The sequence below is a fragment of the Zeus faber genome, assembly GCF_960531495.2.
Source record: "Zeus faber genome assembly, chromosome: 14".
Lineage (NCBI taxonomy): Eukaryota > Metazoa > Chordata > Actinopteri > Zeiformes > Zeidae > Zeus > Zeus faber.
In genome coordinates this window covers 16,764,245-16,783,722 of record NC_137200.1, presented here as the reverse complement: position 1 = coordinate 16,783,722, position 19,478 = coordinate 16,764,245, and the positions used below count along the sequence as shown (strand labels likewise).

The following is a 19,478-nucleotide window of genomic DNA, read 5'->3' as shown; positions in this document are numbered from 1 at the left end:
TTTATGGATATTGCTGGATGCGCCTTAGTGAGTGAGCGCATCTCTAGAGTTTGCCAGGATCTATTTACTGAGAGTGATCACCTTGTTTCCACTGGCAATAGAAGCCGCTTCTTTTATTATGAATTATTTATATTTTCATTCTATTATAAAATATGTAATAACCTAGAGCCGCAACTCAATGGCCAGACCAACCATGCCACCCTATGTCTGAGTCCTCACACCATCAGCTTCCTGGCTACAAGCACCAAACAGCCTCCATTCAAATTAGAAATTGAAAAATCTACATTTATATCAATCTACCAGAGCTAAGCCCCCACCTCATAGACCGCAGTGAGGTCCCGGAAGAAACTCTTGGCACCACTCAGCAGAGCCTCACTGTCGGGACAGACTACCAGGTAGCCCACGTCCCGCAGCGAGCCGAAGGGGTCCAGAAGCAGCTTCTCCCAGTAGGGCAGGCCGAATGGAGACATCACCACAAAGTCGTACTCGTAGCTGACCAGGAAGGTGGGGATGGGCAGCGGCTCCGGGGACTCGTCCGTACCTGTATGGATATAAGCAATTTAACACTGACATGTTCACAGGGGCATGCCATCTATTTATTCCTTATCCAAGCATGCCGGTATGTATGTATTTATAATGTGGTTTTGGCGAGGGATCCTAAATGCACAACCACCAGATTAAAGACTTGTGGCCATCGCTCACCATAGGAGCCACGGCCTGCCATCTTGTGGAACTGCTGCCAGGTGAGCGGTCCCTGGACGCCCCAGGACCGCACCGTCCTCTTCTTCTGGATAGCGTCTTGCAGCACGGGCTGCAGGGACATCAACACCCGCAGGACGTCCTGAGAGCACAGAGTGCTGACATCCACAGCTGGAGGAACAAGACCAAAAACAACGATGACTGACCGAGTGACTGAAAAAGGCTACACCATGAGAGTTACATTTAATACATTTTAAGACATTTTAATACAAATTTTAATAGCATTTCTCATTTTTGGACAAATTATCTTATTATATTAAATATTGTAGGTACTGTAAGTATAAGATAAGTACTGTATATTTGCTTTAATAAGCAGACTTGGGACAGGAGACTTTCTAACTATCACTATAGACCAAAGGTCTCAAAACACAGGCCCAGGGGCTACATCCAGCCTGCGAGACACTTTGATGAGGCCTGCCACATTTTTTATTATATTTTGTTACATCTGGACCACAAAATAATTTTAAAATCCTAATGTGTAATAAAGCCATTAAATTTTACTTTTTGTTTTCAGAATATAAAACATAACAATATATAATATAACAAAGATTTTTCTAATCACAACATTTTTTTCTTTCTATTTTCGACAAAAAGATTTTTGTTTTTCCCCTTTATGTTCACAGAGGCCTCCCTCCGAGAAGACAACTAGGCCAGTGGCCCCCAGGTACTTTGAAACCCTTGCTATAGACAGACTATTTTCAAATAAATTGTGTCAACATGTTACAGTTTTGAGAAAATAAATATGTTATTAAATATAGCAATTGAATATAGAACAGAATATCTCTTTATTGTCATTGTACAAGTAGGATCCAACAAAATCTGTCCTCTGCATTTGACCCATCCTATACCAAGGAGCAGTGGGCAGCCACCGTGCAGCGCCCGGGGCTCAACTCCAGCTCTTCTGCCGGTGCCTTGCTCAGGGGCACCGATAAGAGTATTAACCCCTAACGTACATGTCTTTGATGGTGGGAGGAAACCCACGCAAACATGGGGGGAACATGCAAACTCCACACATAAAAGGACCTGGGATGGGAATTTCAAACCTGGGAACTGCTTGCTGTGCAGCAACAGTGCTAACCACCGAGCCACCGTGCCGCTGTGTGGGTCAATTTCACCATGTAACTGAATGGATGTCATTTTGTTTCAACATAATATGAGGGTCAAAAGGCTCAATTCTGAATCTCTTCCCATATCAAGACCCTCAATTTGATACACATTAAATCATAGACCACATTAGATAGAATGCTGCTCTGGGATCTAATCTCAGAAGATATTTATTGTTGATATGGTTAGTGATTATATTGATGATCATAGTGAGCGATAAGAGTGAAACTAGGATCAAACAAGTCATCATTCATTCATTCTCTAATGGTGCTAAAGTTTTGTAAATGAAATAAAGGTGAAGTAAAACTAGTAATCCTTTTGCTGGGGACACCCTGGAACCTCTTGATGGACTCCTGGGGGTCCCCAACCTCCACCTTGTGAACCACTGTCCTAAAGGGACTTGCTGAATCCTCACCGTTCTGCTTGGCCCAGCGGTGCAGGCAGGTGCTTTTCACCAAGGCCTCGTCCACCTTCCCTCCGGACATGTTGTCCATGAACTGCCTGCCGTGCTCCAGCGCCATGTAGCAGTCATTGCGGTAGTCCCGCTCCTCCACCCTGATGCAGGGTGTCGGGACGGGGGCCCCGCACGAGCCCCAGGCAGTACCCTCATGCTCCGGGTGGGCAATGGGGGAGAAGGGGTTGGTGCACTGGTCCTGCAGCAGGAGGATCAGCTCGTCTGGGACGTCGTCCCCCTGGCCCAGGCCGCTCCTCCCCAGTGTCTCACGGCGCATCTCCTCGAAGCGCTTCTCCGCCTCGCGGCCGACGTCGGAGCCGCGGCCCACAATGTCAAGCTCGTCCTCCAGGAAGAGGCCTGAGCCGTTGCCGTAGCGGCGGTTGACCACGGCGCTGAAGCCGCAGCTGCAGGGCTCCTGCAGCTCGCTGGCGGGGTCGCTCAGGTACACGCCCACATCGGCGCCCTTGATGTTGGTGTTGCACACGCAGATGCCACAGCTGTCAAAGTTGCAGTCTTTGAAGAGGTTGGCGACCGATTCGGAAAGGATGAGCGTCACGTACAGGCTGTGCGCCTCGGGGATGGATGGAACCGTGGCGGGCTCTACCGAGTTGAGCGGTCGGCAGGTGGAGGGCGTGGACGCTGGGGAGTACAGGTCTGAGTTCTCGTACTTGAGCGAGCCCTGGACGCTGGAGGGGCCCCGGGGTGTGCGCGGCGTGCGGGGGGTGCGTGGCGTGGGCGCGGAGAAGCGCGGGGTGGCGGGCGAGGGGAGGATGCCGGCGCCGCTATTGCTGGGCGGGGCGCTAATGGGCATAAAGGGTGTATGGGTCTGAGGGGTGTAGCTCTGGCTGTAGTCCTGGTCCATGGTGCTGCCCACGCTGGGGATATTACTGCAAGAGAAAGAGGCGAGGGTGAGAGTCCCCCACAAAAAACTAAGAACAAACTCGAAGAAATAGTAATACTCGAAATATTATACTCCATTTTATATATTTGTTATAATCTTGCCAAAGACGCTGATGCCAAAGAAATAATAATTTATCGTCATAATATATTTGCATTCAAACTTTGTGAAAACATATCATGAATATACTGAACCATGAGCTCAGTATAGCAAACCACGCCACGTTTCTTTCTCCATTTTGACTCTACATGCTATTGGTTGACGCCACGGTTCTATGTCAAAGGTCAAGAAAACGTAACTCCACGTGACTCGATTTTACTTTGACAATTGCATTGAAATGAAATGACCCTTCAATAATATGAAAAAAACAGACACAACGTACAGTTCTTACAGTGACACACAATAAGGAGCATAGATTCCATCTTTCTTTGGCCCCTTAGAACAAGCTTCACAGTGAGTGAGTGCGAGAAAAGGGAGTGTTTGGAGGAAGGCGAGGGGAGCACAGGCCATCTGTGGAGTACGACTGCTGGCGGGACTCCAACCTCCAATTGAGAAGGTGAGTCCCTCTGGAGGGTCAAGAAGAGTATGTATTTTCCTGCTAAACAATCAACAATAAACAATTATATTATGATATCCCGATTCTTAAAGGGGAGATGAAAGGATGGATTGGCTCTAGATCCTGAAAGAGAGGCTCTCACCATGGAAATTGGGAGGAGGGGTGATTGGGTGTCACTTTGACTTCAATTCAATTACACAGATGGCAGCTGGATAGGGGTGAGCAATATGACAATCTTCCCAATCTGCTTCTACAGGGAGATCAGTCTACTTAAAATAGTTGATCCATGTTACGAGGTCCCCAGTTGCTCATTTGAAGCGGCACTCCTTCAGGCTGTACTCTGAATGCCACAAGACGATGGAGAGGAAATTTACGAACAAAATTTACAGTGCACGAGGATTTTTTTTTTTTCCGAGTTATCAGTGATTTCATTCACTTAAATGTTATAAGTGTTTGTTTTCTGTCAGGGGCAATATTTTCTCAAAATTGTGTAAACGCAAAATAACCAAATAGTCTTCGAAAGAAAAGCAACGTTGAAAAAAAAGAACGAGGTGCATATAGAAGATCGTTATACAGGCTAAAAAAAACGGGATATGATATGGAGAGCATGTGGGGGGTTGGGGGAAGCCTCACCCATCCTTGTTGAGGAAAGTCATGATGGGCGCCAGGGGCAGCGGTTCGCGGCCCCCGGCAGTCCAGCTGGGCCGGTAGACACACTCGTCTGGAAGCTTAACGGGCGCCAGACACTGGCTGGGTAACGTCTTGAGAGGCGCGAACATGGAGCAGCCCACAAACGCCTGGTACAGCTCGGGCTTATACACGAAGGAGAAGTCCTGGAGGGGGAGAGAGGGTAAAAACAAAGGGATTGAACCTTATGGTTTACCTCCAGATCGCACCTCAGAGACCATGCACACAATGTCTTTAATTGGTACTTTAAATCAATGGTTGTCCCGGCATCGGCGGGGGGTGGGGGGGGGTGCGCTCCCTAGAACTGGGTCATGCTCCCCGGGGGGCTGGGCGTGGGGGTTGCTCCACGGCCCTCTGGCTTCTCTGGGGGCCCGGGGGTCTTCTGTGGCTGCAGGGCAGGGTACTAGGGGCTTTCCTGCAGCCGTAGGGTGTCTACAGGGATGCAGAGTTCGGGGGAGCTTCGGGGCCCCTTCCGCTGCTTGGAGGCGCCGCAACATAATACCAACCTTCTATACCAGTACCAATGGGGATAAGTCATGTACACTCACCGGTGGACACACACACACACACACACACACACACACACACACACACACACACACACACACACACATACAGGCGGTCTCATCACACACGCACACACCACCACACCTGCTTGGAGTGCACCCCAGCACCCTCCTGGTTGTCATCCAATCCAGTTTATGTTTTTGTGTAAATGTTGTTTGTTTCTTTCTTTGTTTTTGGTTGTTTATTTGTCTCAACCGTGGTGACTCTCCACCTCTTGGAGTAGTGATCAGTTGTTTATAGACCCAAACATGATAAATAGTTCTCCAAAGAGGGGGGTTGGTGGTGGTTCTCTATACCAAAAAGCTGTGCTCTTGTCATTCTACAGGTCGTCCACAGGACAGAGTTATTGCAGCAGTTCATGATGATTTAAGAATGAATAAAGAGTTGCATTGCAGGTTGAGAACTTGAACTCCACTTGCAGACTAACTCTGTCCTGAATGCAATGGCACAAATACTCTGTGTTGTATGCCCAGCATGCTGACAGCACAGGTTAGAAAATAAATAAATAATAATAATAAAAAAAAAAGTAAATCAAATGGTTGTCATCATAGGGTATGGGACAGTCCAGGGGTCCTCCAGAAGTTATTTCATTCACAAGATATTATTATAGAACGTAAAATAATGACCTTGATCCTAGTTTCACTGTCATCTCCCTAACTAGAATATACACACGAATAGAGTAGGGCTGCATATATTCCTAAATGTTCAAATTTAGTACTGGGGGGGGGCACTCTGTGCGGATCAACAGCTCCAATCAGAGCGATCTTTTCTCCAAACAAAGCAAATAAAAACTCTACATGTATTTAATTAACTCCATTTCCTGCTGCAGCTCCGCTCCAGAGCAGATCGCAGATCGCTCCTGAAAAAATCCCGCCCGTGTTCTTACGGTCTTGGTGGCTACTGCTGGTTGGGAACCTCCGCACTAGAGGAGATTCCGTCGGTGACGGTGGGGTTTATTTCCCACTTTCATCGCCACATCTGTGGAATTATTGGACATTCTGCCACTCTTCCTTGTACACACAGTGAAACGCGGGCAGAGAAGGAAAAGTGCTGACTGCGCTCGTGTGTCTCCGCCGACGAGGACTTCGCACACCGTTATATTTCTCTCTAATGTGCGTTCACTGTGTAACAAAGTGAACAAACTTATATTGAATTTAATCATTCATCACATGTCAAAACATTTATAATTAATTATTTATAAAAAAACCCCCAAAAAAAAAAAACACAATAGAATGGCAATTTCAATTTCGTATGGTGAGTTTTTTGTTAATATTCAAATTCTATTCAAATTTCGTTACTGTACTGAGGGTATATGCGGATACAGAGTACTGTTACAATTACAGACATTTTCAGTCATGAGATTGCTCATTTATTTTAAGATCTATTGTGTATATAAAGTCAATATGTAAAGTCTGTTTATATATATACACACACACATATATTAAGACATGTATATATGCTGTATGACTACCTAGTCCCCATCACCCCACCCCAACCCATCCTACCTTGATCTCCGAGGGCTTGGGGCTGCAGAAGCTTTCCTCCACCTCGATCTTGAAGTGCCCCGTGAGGGAGGAGGTGCCGTCCAGCGAGGTCATGCCGGTGTTGGGGTCCATGCTGCCGTACTCCTTGTTGCACACGTTCATGGGCGAGTATCCCATGATGTGCTGCTCCAGCGAGGGAGGCGTGGGGAACATCTGGTCGGCTGAACCTGGAAAGGGAGGCGGGGGAGACCCGACAGTTTAGAGGAATGGGGGAGCAGGACAGAAAGACTCTCCCCTCAGAGCGACCGTGAAGCTGAACTACAGCTGTGTGAACGCAGAAAAATAATATCAGATTAAATGGATAATTCAATTACATTTTCAACATTCATGAGCGCATAGCGTGTTCGCCTCTGATTTGAGCCATCGCAATTATTACATAATCGTCTGATTACCATTATTGGAGCTGATGGCTGTCGCTGTATTGCTGTCATTGCTTGTACAATCACATATTTCCATTGCCAATGTTAAAAATGTCCGAAAAAAACATGATGCATATTAGCTGAGGGTTTCAGATGAAAGCAAATTAAGCAAAATTGTACACCCTAATTTTCCATGTTTAAGCTCTTGTGCAATAGGTATATGTAATATTACACTGTTATAAGCATTTGATGGCATAAAATTTACAAAAAAAGACTAAGATTAAGAAAAGATTCTTAATCGCTATTAATTGTAGGACAATTAATCTTCAATTCATGTATTCTACATATCCTAGTGAAGGGTACGTTCATTTTTTTTTGCTATTTTTAAACACTTTGACAACTTAAAAGGGAGAAGACTGAAATCGGTACATCAGCCTTTCCATTTCGACGCACCGAGGAGGGTTCAGGAACACCAACGGGATGAAAAACGTCGTCCTTTGAGACTCTAATCCTCCGCCATGTTATTTATGTTTATTTTTTCACTTTGGAGGATTGGGTCTCCTTCCTGTTGTGAATGTGTTTAATTGGGCGTTGCTGCTGCTATCAGCGCTCGTACCCTGAGTACACAGCGCTCCCCTGTGTGTATTCCCTTATCTAATACAAAGACAGAAAATACAAACAAACTTTGCTCGGTAATGAAAGCCATGTATTTATATCAGGTTTTTTTTGCTTTTTTTTAAAAATCTTAAATTAGTACTTGCTTCTAAGCCAACAACCCAACAAATGATCCCATTTAACCCCAGTGTGAACACCACCATGACACAGCTGCACGGCGCTCCAGCTTCCACCTGCTGGCGGTGTTAAATTTTTTATAAAAAAAATGTAATCAGTCGGTATATTTGTATGTGTTTTGAAATTACTATGACACCATCTATGCTATTTTTTGTGAATTGTAATCAGGATATGCATGAGCGTTCATCTGTAGAATTTGCAATAAAAAAAGAGTCTTCTTCTTCCTCTCCCGCTCCCGAGGGTTGCCCCAGCGGATCATCTGCCTCCAATACCATACCAATCCAAAGTAAGTACTTTTAATACTTTAAGTGAATTTATGAGCAAGTATTATGTATGTATATGTATATATATCTCTAAGTAGTAATGTCAACGTGGTACTATCATTTTGTGTCAGGGTATTTGTACTTTTATTTCATCCACTACTGCAGTTACAAACATGCTGACGAACTAAATGAACACTCCCCACCACTAGGTGGCTGATGGCAGTATGAGCTCTACCGGTGACCAGCAAAGGAAAATACTTAATTTTCACGATCGGATGGATTAATGGATTAATGGATATGATGCCCCCACTCACTCCTGAACCCACACAGGACAATACACAGAGGGAATTCTAGATGTCAATACTTAATTCAGGGGAAAAGGATCCGGACACAGAGCTACGTACTGATGCAGGACATCGGGTCCAGGCTCCCTGGCCTCGCCTCCCTGGATCCAAACTTGTCTTCGGTTCCGTTGGCAGCTCGTCTGGAACCGGGCTGAGGAAAGACATCAGCTTGTGATACCAAACCAGACAGGGTTCCACCAGACGTCAAAACGTTTAATAACTATCATTAAAGCCCTCAGGGCATCCAGGGTTCTATTCCTCTCATTTATAATAACATTGTAATACTCTAATAACCTGTTATTACTGCATTATGGATGACTTCAGAGGCCCTCTGGGGAGCTTACTGTGTGTGTGTGTGTGTGTGTGTGTGTGTGCTTGTAAATACAAGTACACATGTCTTCACAGGCTCTAAAAGATGTAACCAACCCTCCTCACCGCCAGCTCGTCCTCGTCCGAGTTGAAGAGGTTGTCCAGGTCGTTGATGGAAACCACCAGGTCAGTCTCGTGGATCAGGCTGTTGGACACCACACGGTTGTGGCCGCCTGCTCGCTGTGCGTCTGTGGGAGCGAAGCACAAACACGCACACGCACGCACGCACACACACACACACACACACACACACACACACACACACACACACACACACACACACACACACACACACACACACACACACAGAGGGTTAATAGTGAAATGCTAGGCTCCTTATGACTTGTAATGTAATGTTAGAATTATTCCCTAGAGCTCGTTCTGGTTTTTCTTCGGGAACTTAAGAAGTCTTGGTATTGGAAGAGACAAGCTTTTTAACTGTGATTACTTTACGCCGACTGCTTAAGCGGGATTGGCTTCCGTTCCGTTCACACTTTAATTGAGTCGATTCATTAAAGAGCACTTACAAACCAAATTGCTGAGGAAAAAAGAGAAAGAGAAAAAAAAGCAATTTGTGGCGTGACCAAGTTGTTCCATATCCAAGCCGTAACGCAGAGAGAATGTACGTTTGAGTTTCCCAACAGAATGGAGATTCTACCATGAGGCAAATATTGATTGACTGAAAGATTTGATTTCAGACACTTAAGAAGCAATAGATAAGGAACACAAGAAACAAGCATAAATACACAGAATAATAGAAAAATCTGCAAAGTAATAATAATATTATTATTAATAACAACAACAACAACAACAACAACAATAATAATAATAATAATAATAATAATAATAATAATAATAATAATAATACATTCAGTTAATTGTATATAAAATAAATTCATAAATACAAATGTCTGAAAAGCAGCAGGAAGAAGTCAACACTTAAATACTCGTAATTCAATTTACTCACCATCTGATGGACCCGTTCCTCCATCTTCTCCCTGGAAAGGGACGGAGATGCGGCGGCGGCAGAAAGCAGAACGTGATCAGAACAGATCAACAGCCGTCCCATGGGGAATATGAAATAAAAAGGGCAAAATATCCGATTAGAGCGAAAGACGGGAACATCAGCACAGAGAAAACGAGCGCAAACTGTTAAGAGAGAGTGAGATTAAGAGAGGAGAAAATTTATACAAAGACAAGGAGAAGAAAAAGGAACGATAAGGAGCAGAAGACGGAAGAGGAGAAGAGGAGAGAGAAGGACACAACAAGGAGATGAAGGGGGTACAAAGAGAAAAAAGAACAAGAAACAAAAGAAAAAGAAAGAGAAAAATAGGAGGAGGATGAGGAGGAGAAGGGTTCGCTCTGAAGCCTCCTGTGTATCTTCCTTATTTTTCGTTCATTCATAAACGTTCCGTCTCGCCAGGACTCCACCAGTGCCGTAAGGAAAGCGTGTTCTGTCCGTCCGCGTTCGGTCCATCAGCGTTCTGTCCATCCACGTGCAAGTGAAGCACTCATAAAGTGCACGTGAAGTACTCAGTAATCTTCTGATGCAGCAGCTGCACTGAGGCCGCAGCCTGGAGGTCCCAGCGACGCCACGCTCACATCCCTAACCAACACCCTGACCTTGAAGGCTGCATGGACACACGCGTGCACATCCTGCAAGTCTGCAGAGCAGGGACCTTCAACTACATCCTACAGCCAGATTCTCAAGAAAAAGAAAATGCACGGCAACATTTTTTTTTAAATCTCATGCCGTATTTTTTTAAATGTATTTCCCACATTAATCCGACTTGGAACAATAAAATAAATTGCAACATTGACAACCAATTAGTATATGTTTTCTTACTTGGTTCTTTGTTTACGCGCCAAATAGCACGTGCACAATATGCTAAAAGTTAGTCTAGAATATGACAGACTAGTTAGAAATAGATTTTTATAGCATTATATCATTATTTATTGGATAATAAATAATAATATAATTGTATTTTTTCCTAATTCATTACTAACCTTCCATCTAAATCAAATCAATCTACATTGATGCAAAGGTCAAATTTGGCTTCCGGGGAATAGGCCCTGGTGTAGAGCTTCCTTTCCTTCCAGCGTCTAGAGGAGCTGACTCCGTCCGTACATCCCTCCCTCCATCCCTCTGTCCCTCCATGCCTCTGTCCATCCATCCATCCCTCCCTTCCGTATCTCCGTTCCTTGAAGGTTATTCAGTAAACCAGCACGCCGGTCCTGACACCGGCTCAGCGCCTCTCCGCTGCCCAGGAACGAGACCTCGGCCAGGGGATGATGAATTGCCGCGCAGAGCGCCATCGAGCCTCCAGCGGAGTCGGTCTGTCTACTCCTCCCTCTCCCCTTCTCCATTACTCACTCCCTCGCTCACACTCCATTTATTCTTCTCTATCTCTCTCGCTGCCTTATTTCTCTCCCCCTTCTCTATAACTTACTCTCTTTCTCTCTCTCTCTCTCCCTATTCCCCTCTATCTTTCTGTATTTCTGTCTCTCCCTCTCCTCAATTTCTTTTCTTCTCCATTGCTCGCCCTCTCTGTTAAATCTCTCTCCTTTCATGTTATTACTCTCTTTTGCTGACCCTCTCGCGTCTATTTTGCCCTATCTTTCGGCATTTCTGTCTCTGTCTTGCTCCCCTTCTCTATTACTCTTCTTTGTTTTTCCCTCTTTCTGTATTTCTCTTTCGACATCCTTTATTTCTGTCTTGCCTCTGCTTTTATTTCTCCCTCTCTGCGTATTTCTCTCTCCCTTTCTCTTCTATATTTCTCTCTCTCTCTGTATTTCTCCTCTACATCTCCATTTCCATCAGATTTTTTCTCTGAAATCACTGAACCGTTAAGTTCAGTTTTTCCTGACACTTTGTACAGATTTCCTATTTTTTCCACCGGTAAGCGGTTTGATAATAAAGTGAAAAACAAATTGAACAACGATACCACCAATAATGCTCGATTTTTCAGTGTCTTGTGCAGGAATTGTCAAAAAATGCAAGCCAAGGCTGAAACGCAGATTGATTTCAATCACGAATCACAATTTTGTAGAGTGAGTGTCATGTGTAGTGAAACCCACACACAAAGAGCGAATGTATGTCAGGGGGCCAGCCAGAGACGCGCCACTGAGTGTGACACCAGCCGTGGGACTCTGTCCTGAAGGTGGAGCTGCTGCTCCCTTAAAGTTCACAACAGTTCACATCTGAGGGGAGCAACAAGAGCCTTCTATGCCATCAAAAAGTCAGTCTACATTGACTTCCCAATTAGGATCTGGCTCAAAATATTTCAGTAACTTAACCTACTGCACTCTATGGCAGTGTCGTGTGGGGTCCACTTTCAAACCAAAATCTTGGAAAATGGAACAAACACCAAAGAGAAACACTGCATGAAAAACCTGCAAGGATTCTGTGTGAGCATCCTCCATGTCCAGAGGAAAACTCCAAACAATGCATGCAGGGCAGAATTATGCCAATACCCACCAATAATTAATATTGAAAAAAAGAGCAATTCAATTCTAGAAATACATACAGAATATTTGTCTTTGGTGACTGACAAAAACACTGCAGCCTGACACTGTCAGACCTGGCAACTCAGAGAGGCCGGGCTGTGCTCTCACTGCAGCCCGACACCGCCAGACCTGGCAACGCAGAGAGGCCAGGCTGTGCTTGTACTGCAGCCTGACACTGTCAGATCCTGGCAACCCAGAGTGGCCGGGTTGTCCTCCCACTGCAGCCCGACACCGCCAGACCTGGCAACGCAAAGAGGCCAAGCTGTGCTTGTACTGCATCCTCACACCGTCAGCTCCTGGCAACCCAGATAGGCCGGGTTGTGATCCCACTGCAGCCTGACACCGTCAGATCCTGGCAACCCAGACAGACCAGGCTGTGCTCCCACTGTAGCCCGACACTGTCAGACCTGGCAACCCAGAGAGGCCCAGCTGTGCTCCCACTGCAGCCTGACACCGTCAGACCTTGCAACCTAGAGGAGGGCTGTGCTCCCACTGCAGCCGAGGAGACGTAGAGGCAGAGCTGCACTTCCTCACTAGATGGCCCAAATATCAGGACACCAGAGATGACTAAAATGTTACATTTAATACAATTCTAAACAATACCATCAACTTAAATACAAGCCAAGCAATTTCCTACATTTTAGGAGAAAAGGTACAGTGTGGAAGGACGATGACTGACCTCACCTCCACACCTTTTTGGTCTAATTTGTCAATTTTAATTATGGTCCATTTCACCATGTCTTTTCAGATTATTATGATTGTAATTGTCGTTGCTGTTGTCATCATTCATGTTGTTATTACTTTCACTATCATGTTATTATTTATTCATTTATTTCATTATTGTCTTCGTTTCTCAATTTTCTCAAAAGAGACACAATGACGACAACCTGTAACTCATGCACCAACCACTGCCACTGAAAATGCTGACCATGAATTTTCTACTATCCACATTGACTCTGCACATGGGAAAACACATGTTGCACAATTATTCAATTATCCATCAGAACTTTACTGTAACAAAAGAGCCACAGGCGAGCTCTTCTGATTTGGAGCAATGGATGCCAACCTAGAAGAGAGAGGCATCGCAAGAGTGAGAGTACAGTAAGAGAAGGAGGACGGGGAAGAGGAAGACCAAGGAGAGCAACTTTGGTTGACCATGTGGTCAACCATGGTCTAACAACGAGGGAGGGCTGGGCAGAGGGTTCAACCAAACCTGAGCAGGTTCACAGTAGCGTCCATCGTCTGGACTTTCCCAAATGAGAATAGGTAAGAACACAGGTACTCTCATTACAGTATTATAGTACTGCATATCAATACAGTACTTAATGATTACTGTATACGTTATGTTTCTGTTATTTGTGTTGTATGTAGAACACTTAACACATCCAACTTTGTGTTTGTTGGGATGTATACAGTATTTTTCGGAAAAAATAAAAACATATTTTTGTTTGCAAATGCTTTTTTGAGGATAAAAACATTGTACAGAAATATTTTACAATAGACTACTGTACATATTTAGTGAGTATAACACTGAACCTGAAAAGGGAATAAGTCTCCTGATAAGGCATTTGTACTCATGCTTTACATTCATAATGTGTTTACATTGAGAACATCAGTGTTCAATTGGTTGTCATGTCTGTTCGTATGATGGTGTAATGTTTCATTTCAACACAAACCACCTTTCCGAGAAGAGATAACATTGTTTTGAATGCAGAGTAAAATTTTGCAGGAGATTTGTGGGGTTTTGCCTTTTGCGTGTGTGTATTTTTTGGATTTGTGTGTGGAGTTCTAAGAAAGTGAGGTATGTTTTCAGAAAACGTGTGCAAACAGTTGAGAAAAACTGTAATATCTTTACCTCTTTATATTTTATGTGTAATAATATGTCTCGTTTAGCTTTGGCAATGTAAGAATTCTTGTAATACAGAAATTTGCATAGGATAGAATTGATGGAGAGAGTGAGTGTGCTTTGCTTTTGGATGCTTTATGGTTGAGCGATCTGGGTTAGTTTTCCTCGACTGGACACTGACCTCCCTGAACGGCCGCTGCTTACGCCGACAGCAAGAGAGCGCGAGAGAGGAGACAGAGAAGGAGTGAGACGGACAGAGAGGCTTCGTGTAAATGCTGAAAGGGAGATTCAGGTCACGCACACAGCAGCCTCGCAGGGCGGAGAGCAGAGCGATACTTCACTTCAGGTCACCACAGTCTGGCTGGGCTGTGCAGACTCGCAAACAATTTGTTCGTAGCAAACAAATCTTTTAAATGACTCAGGGGTCTGGTGTCACTCTGGCTAAAAGAGCTAAAAGTGTACCCGACTCTGCGCCCAGGAACACAGGCTTTCACTGAGTCTCGACTCGAATCACGGACAAAAAGAGCCGTGAGCGGCGAGTCATGCATGTGCCCCCAGCAGCCCAGAAATGTGCAACAAGCTGCTTAAGCTTCCATTCAGTGAGTAGGCGAGAGACAGCGAGAGAGAGAGAGAGAGAGAGAGAGAGAGAGGAAAGGCATTTGGCCTAATTCTTATTGAATGTGACTGATTCACACTTTGCATTCCTCCACAATAGATCATTTTGACAGAATTAAATTATTCTGAACTCTACAGTGCGAAAAGGACTCATTCAGCGGAACTTCAACCAACTATTTAATGTAAAATGTAAAAGTATTTTGAACAGAAAATTTGTAAATTAAAAAAAAGAAAAAGAAAATCTATGTCAAATAGGTAAATAACAAACAAACAAATAAATTGAGGTCTACAAAGACAAAAACAAAGCATTGCCAAAAACAATATTTTGGCAATGTAGCATTGTACTCGTGCAAATGCCAATGGCCTTCCATCCCCCGATGAAACTGTGCTGAAGGAGCACATATCAGAGGCACATATTGATGATTACAAGCCTTTGTCTTCATTGAAAAAGTTTGCGATTAATCACGATTAATCACAGCAATTTGAGTGACAATTTTTTTTTCTTCGATTTGGCAATATATAAGGATATATATTATACACACACATAGCAGGAACAACCATCCTCACCTTGTTCTTTTTTACAGGTTCTCGCTCGCCTCCCCCCTTGTCCTTCTTGTTGGAGAAGGTGAACTTGACGTCCCCCTCCTCGAAGGCGTACGGGTCCACCTCGGGCTCGTGGTCGCTGTTGCCGATGGCGGCCGCCAGGTACTGGTTCCGCCGGGCCCGGTACAACTGCACGCGCTCCTCCGACACCTTCAAGGGCCATCTGGAGGTGGACATCAGTCTGGGGGGCCCAGACGTGTGTCGGTTTGATTCGTCAAAAAGTTGAAAAGATTTAGCTGAACGAAAAATTTAACAAATAATTACTGGCGATCTCGATTTTTTGTTTTTTTACACATCACATTTTCATCATATGAGGTGAGCCTGGTAGGTCAGTCTATTGGGAAGGAATTATTGATACGTTATGTTTTTTTTGCTAGAAAACAACACATCTGCACCTTACTATGGAGGAGAGATCAATCAATACCAGATGCCAATAGTGCTACATCCTTATCTCAGAAGACAGAAGCAGATGTGATTGGACTGGGCCAGATTACAATCTGAAAGGGACCGTTTTATGGTGGGTAGATGAGAACTTTCCCGATCTCAGGAGACACAAACGTAAAGTTTTTTTTGCGGGAGTTCCTTTTTTAAGGAATAAGGTCTCTCGTTGGCGAGCCTCCCTCCGTGCTCCGATGAGTCCTGAAGCCTATGCGTGATCGAGCCAAGTCTGAATTCATAGTCAAAAAGTGAAAATGTATCATCCATTTGGAGCTGCCTCCACGCTCTCTGATACAAAAAAACATAGTCGATGTGTTACTCAGACTGACCGTCATTTGAAAAGCTACCGTAATGGTGAAATAACCAGAGAGAGCTCCTTCATTTCAGTGACTTTGTGTTACGGACAGAAATGAGTCCAAAGTAAACTCCTGATTTACACAGAATTAGAATTCAGATATCTGCTCTGTAAGAATAACAGAGCTCTCATCTGTATCTCCTCTTAACCTTCCTCCTCCCGTAGATGGTGTGTGTGTGTGTGTGTGTGTGTGTGTGTGTGTGTGTGTGTGTGTGTGTGTGTGTGTGTGTGTGTGTGTGTGTGTATTTGCTTTTAGGAATCAATGAGAGGTGCTGGCTGTGCACATCACTGATGTATGATGTCAAGGGGCACATAGTGAGAGATTAACACTGAGTTTTGAGGAGTGTGTGTGTGTGTTTGTGTCTGTGTGTGTGTATGTCGGACAGGAGAAATCATAGAGAAAGTGGGAGAGAATGTGACAGAAAGAATGATAGAAAACAATAGCGAGAGGCTGGCTCTCTCTTTCAAAACAGATGTTTTCTGGAGTATATGGAAGAGCTTGACAGGGGAGGGGGCTCTATCCTCTTCCTCTCTCTCTCTCTCTCTCTCTCTCTCTCTACATCTCTCTATGGTTGACAGCTGTCACTCACTCTGTGACAGAGGTCAGGCCGTCGCCCCCCGAGGCTTCATCCCTGAGCCGGTCCCCGGGCAGCAGCATGGACGGAGGCTCGGTGTCTTTCCTCCGTGGCAGGTTGAAGAAGCGCCAGGGGTCCTTCTCCAGGTGGACTGCTGCGCCCACATACACGGCGGGCTCGGGGGGCTCTAGGTAGGCCTGCACCGCTGTGTGGGGGTGCTGATGGTGGTGGTTGTGTGGCTGCTGGGGGTGGGGGTGGTGAAAGTGCTGGCTCAGAGCCTCTAGGGGCCCAGGTTCATCGCCCCCGCACTTGGCCCCGGGCTCCGGGGGCGTCTGGTAGAAGTGTTGGCTGTTGGGGATAGAGGGGTTCTTTGCGGGCCCCTCGCCGTACTCGCAGGGATGGGGGCTGAGTGGCGGGGGCTGGGGGGAGCCTGCCGGCTTGCGGGAGCTGCCGTTTACCCCCCTGACGTGGAGCTGGAGCGGCTTGGCGAGGGTGGGGACGTCGGCCGGGCACACGATGGAGAAGCCCCCGGCGTCCTGGCCCCTCATGGCCAGCCGCTGGCTGGCGCCGGACTCTGTCTCAATGGAGGCCTCGTCGCATGTGGCCATGCGGTGGTGGAAGGGCGTCTGCGGTCTCTTCTGTTGCTTGTCGCCCTTCTCCGACTTCTCCCCGCCTGCTTTGTGCTTGGTGGGGGGCTGGGGGGGCTGGCTGGCCGACTGGGCCTGGCCTGGAGTGCTGCCGGCCCGCTGATTGGACGACTTGTATCTGCAGAAGAGAGGAAGAAATAAGTTCACATTAAAGAATCTTCAAGAATCTTCAAAGGCTCCAATCAAGATATTGACCATTGCAGAGTTTACCTCAAGCAAGCTGTTTAAAAACAAGTTAAATGTCACAAAATCAATTTTTAATATCTTTCTTTATATTGAAATATAGCTTACAATTATATCGGATAATTTCCCAGAATTATAGAATGGTTCAAATTCTGCAAGCATTTTCTTGGCCACCAAATGCTGATACATGTACAGAGGTTTGTGTCAGGCCCCTGTAAGGAGGAACCGCTAATAACGCAGGGGAACAGCAGAGCAGAATTATGACAGAGATCGTACGTAGTGTCAGGAAGACGCAGGGCCAGTTGTCTTCATATTCTGTGCGGCTGTTTTTAATGCAGGCGATCCCCCCGCCTGCTTCTCCCGAGAAAAAAAAACAAACAAACTCAATCAAATCAATCAATTACTCGGCTGCTACATGGTGGCTCAAGCAATCCGTTTCTAATCACTTACCAGGCAGGTATCCAGAAGGTGAACAAATTCATTTCAAACGTGCTTGTGCTTGTTCCCTTTTTTGTCATAAATGCAGGATGATCAAATGGGGAACCCATTTGATTTGATTGTTAGATGTGTAAATAAAAAGACTCAAAGAATAGAATTTGAATAAGACATTTAGAAAATATTTTTTCAGGTGTCATTATGTGACGTTGATGTTGAGACTGTGTAGTCTTCGCCTACTAATGTGACAGAAAGCTAAGTGTCAACTACCAGGGAACTATTCTGCCAAATGCAGTGTGAATTTAAAACAAGAGACTCCTCACTCAGCCCTGCAGAGGGCTTCCCTCCTCAGAGTCACCCAGATGCTGGGCAGTTTCCAACAGATTAATGGGCTCCAACCTAACGGCCCCAATGGGCCCTGCTGCCCTCAGTGGCGCAAGCCCCTAAATATAAAAAAGGAATTCCCCGACCCGAGCAAAAACCACCATAGTCACAAATAAATTGAAATATTTAATTTCTGTATTAGACGGAATTTTCTCTGTGAAATACTTTTGTAAATCACGTCAGATGGTGATACTGAAAAGGTGCAAATCTCATAATGCATAAAATGTCTATATCGATGTCAGTATAAAGAATTTGTAAGAATTTGTGAGGATTGTCAGTAGGTCATTGTAAAGTCACTCATCTCATCAATACTGAAGTGAGTCTTTGACTCTTTATCTCTAAATCGAATCAAACCGTGAGATACCAGCCCTTGCAGCGTGTGGCCATGCAAACAACAGCCGCTCTGGAGAAGCAGGATCCGCTGGGGGCAGGTTGACATTGAAGATTAAAATAATCAGGTTTGCAAAACCAAAGGTCAACTTGGCAGCGGCCCTCACAGTCATTAAATTACAAATGTGGTAAATATACAAGTATACGTGAGAGAACATTAGGGGGGGTGGCAATGGATCACAAAACTCATGGTTCTGATTGTATCATGGTTTTGAGTCACGGATCGGATCATTTACTGTCAAAATAAATAAATAACTAAAAAATAAAAAACCGAGCGGCTCGTGACCACTCCAATGTGGCGGTAAAGTAGCAGGAAGTAGCAGCGCCACATACCGCGAGCCAATTGTTGCGCTTCAGCTTAACACACAGCAGCAGCTGCTCTGTCTCTTGTTTTCACTGCAACTCTGCATCCAGATTTATGGAATCATCACTTTAAAGAAGTAACAGCGGCAGTAAAACTGTTTTTCTCTATGATGGTTCAATTTTGCAACTGAGCCGCGGCTCACATGCGAGCCGAACCGTGGGGGAGGGGGATCACGGATCAACTACGTTCCGTTACAACACTAGCAAACATAAAATAAACAATTTCCAGGCAGGATCCAGGTAAAATCGAGGTCCGGCGTGGAAAACACAGGGAACTGTGCGCACAAAAAGCGGGATGTCGTGGTGCCGTGTGTGGGATTGTTCATTACAGGCATGGCACAGCGTTTGGTTTTCTGTTTGTTTCGGTGTTTGTGTGTGTGTGTGTGTGTGTGTGCGCCTCCGTTGACGCGGACAGCACAGGACTTTATGCTGAGGACAGTC

At 45.2% G+C, this 19,478-nt stretch overlaps 1 protein-coding gene across 1 annotated transcript in view; it reads right to left on the bottom strand.

The window, feature by feature from the left end:
• The window catches only part of med13a (mediator complex subunit 13a), an 88,867-nt gene that overhangs the window by 10,662 nt on the left and 58,727 nt on the right, over positions 1-19,478 (bottom strand). Inside the window, exons 9-18 of the mRNA XM_080014321.1 lie at positions 16,651-17,400; positions 15,232-15,448; positions 9,664-9,694; positions 8,763-8,884; positions 8,388-8,478; positions 6,531-6,736; positions 4,405-4,604; positions 2,279-3,204; positions 703-870; positions 318-541 (exon numbers count right to left, since the gene is read on the bottom strand). Coding sequence (XP_079870447.1) covers positions 318-541; positions 703-870; positions 2,279-3,204; positions 4,405-4,604; positions 6,531-6,736; positions 8,388-8,478; positions 8,763-8,884; positions 9,664-9,694; positions 15,232-15,448; positions 16,651-17,400 — 2,935 coding nt within the window. The remainder of the gene's footprint in view (positions 1-317; positions 542-702; positions 871-2,278; positions 3,205-4,404; positions 4,605-6,530; positions 6,737-8,387; positions 8,479-8,762; positions 8,885-9,663; positions 9,695-15,231; positions 15,449-16,650; positions 17,401-19,478) is intronic.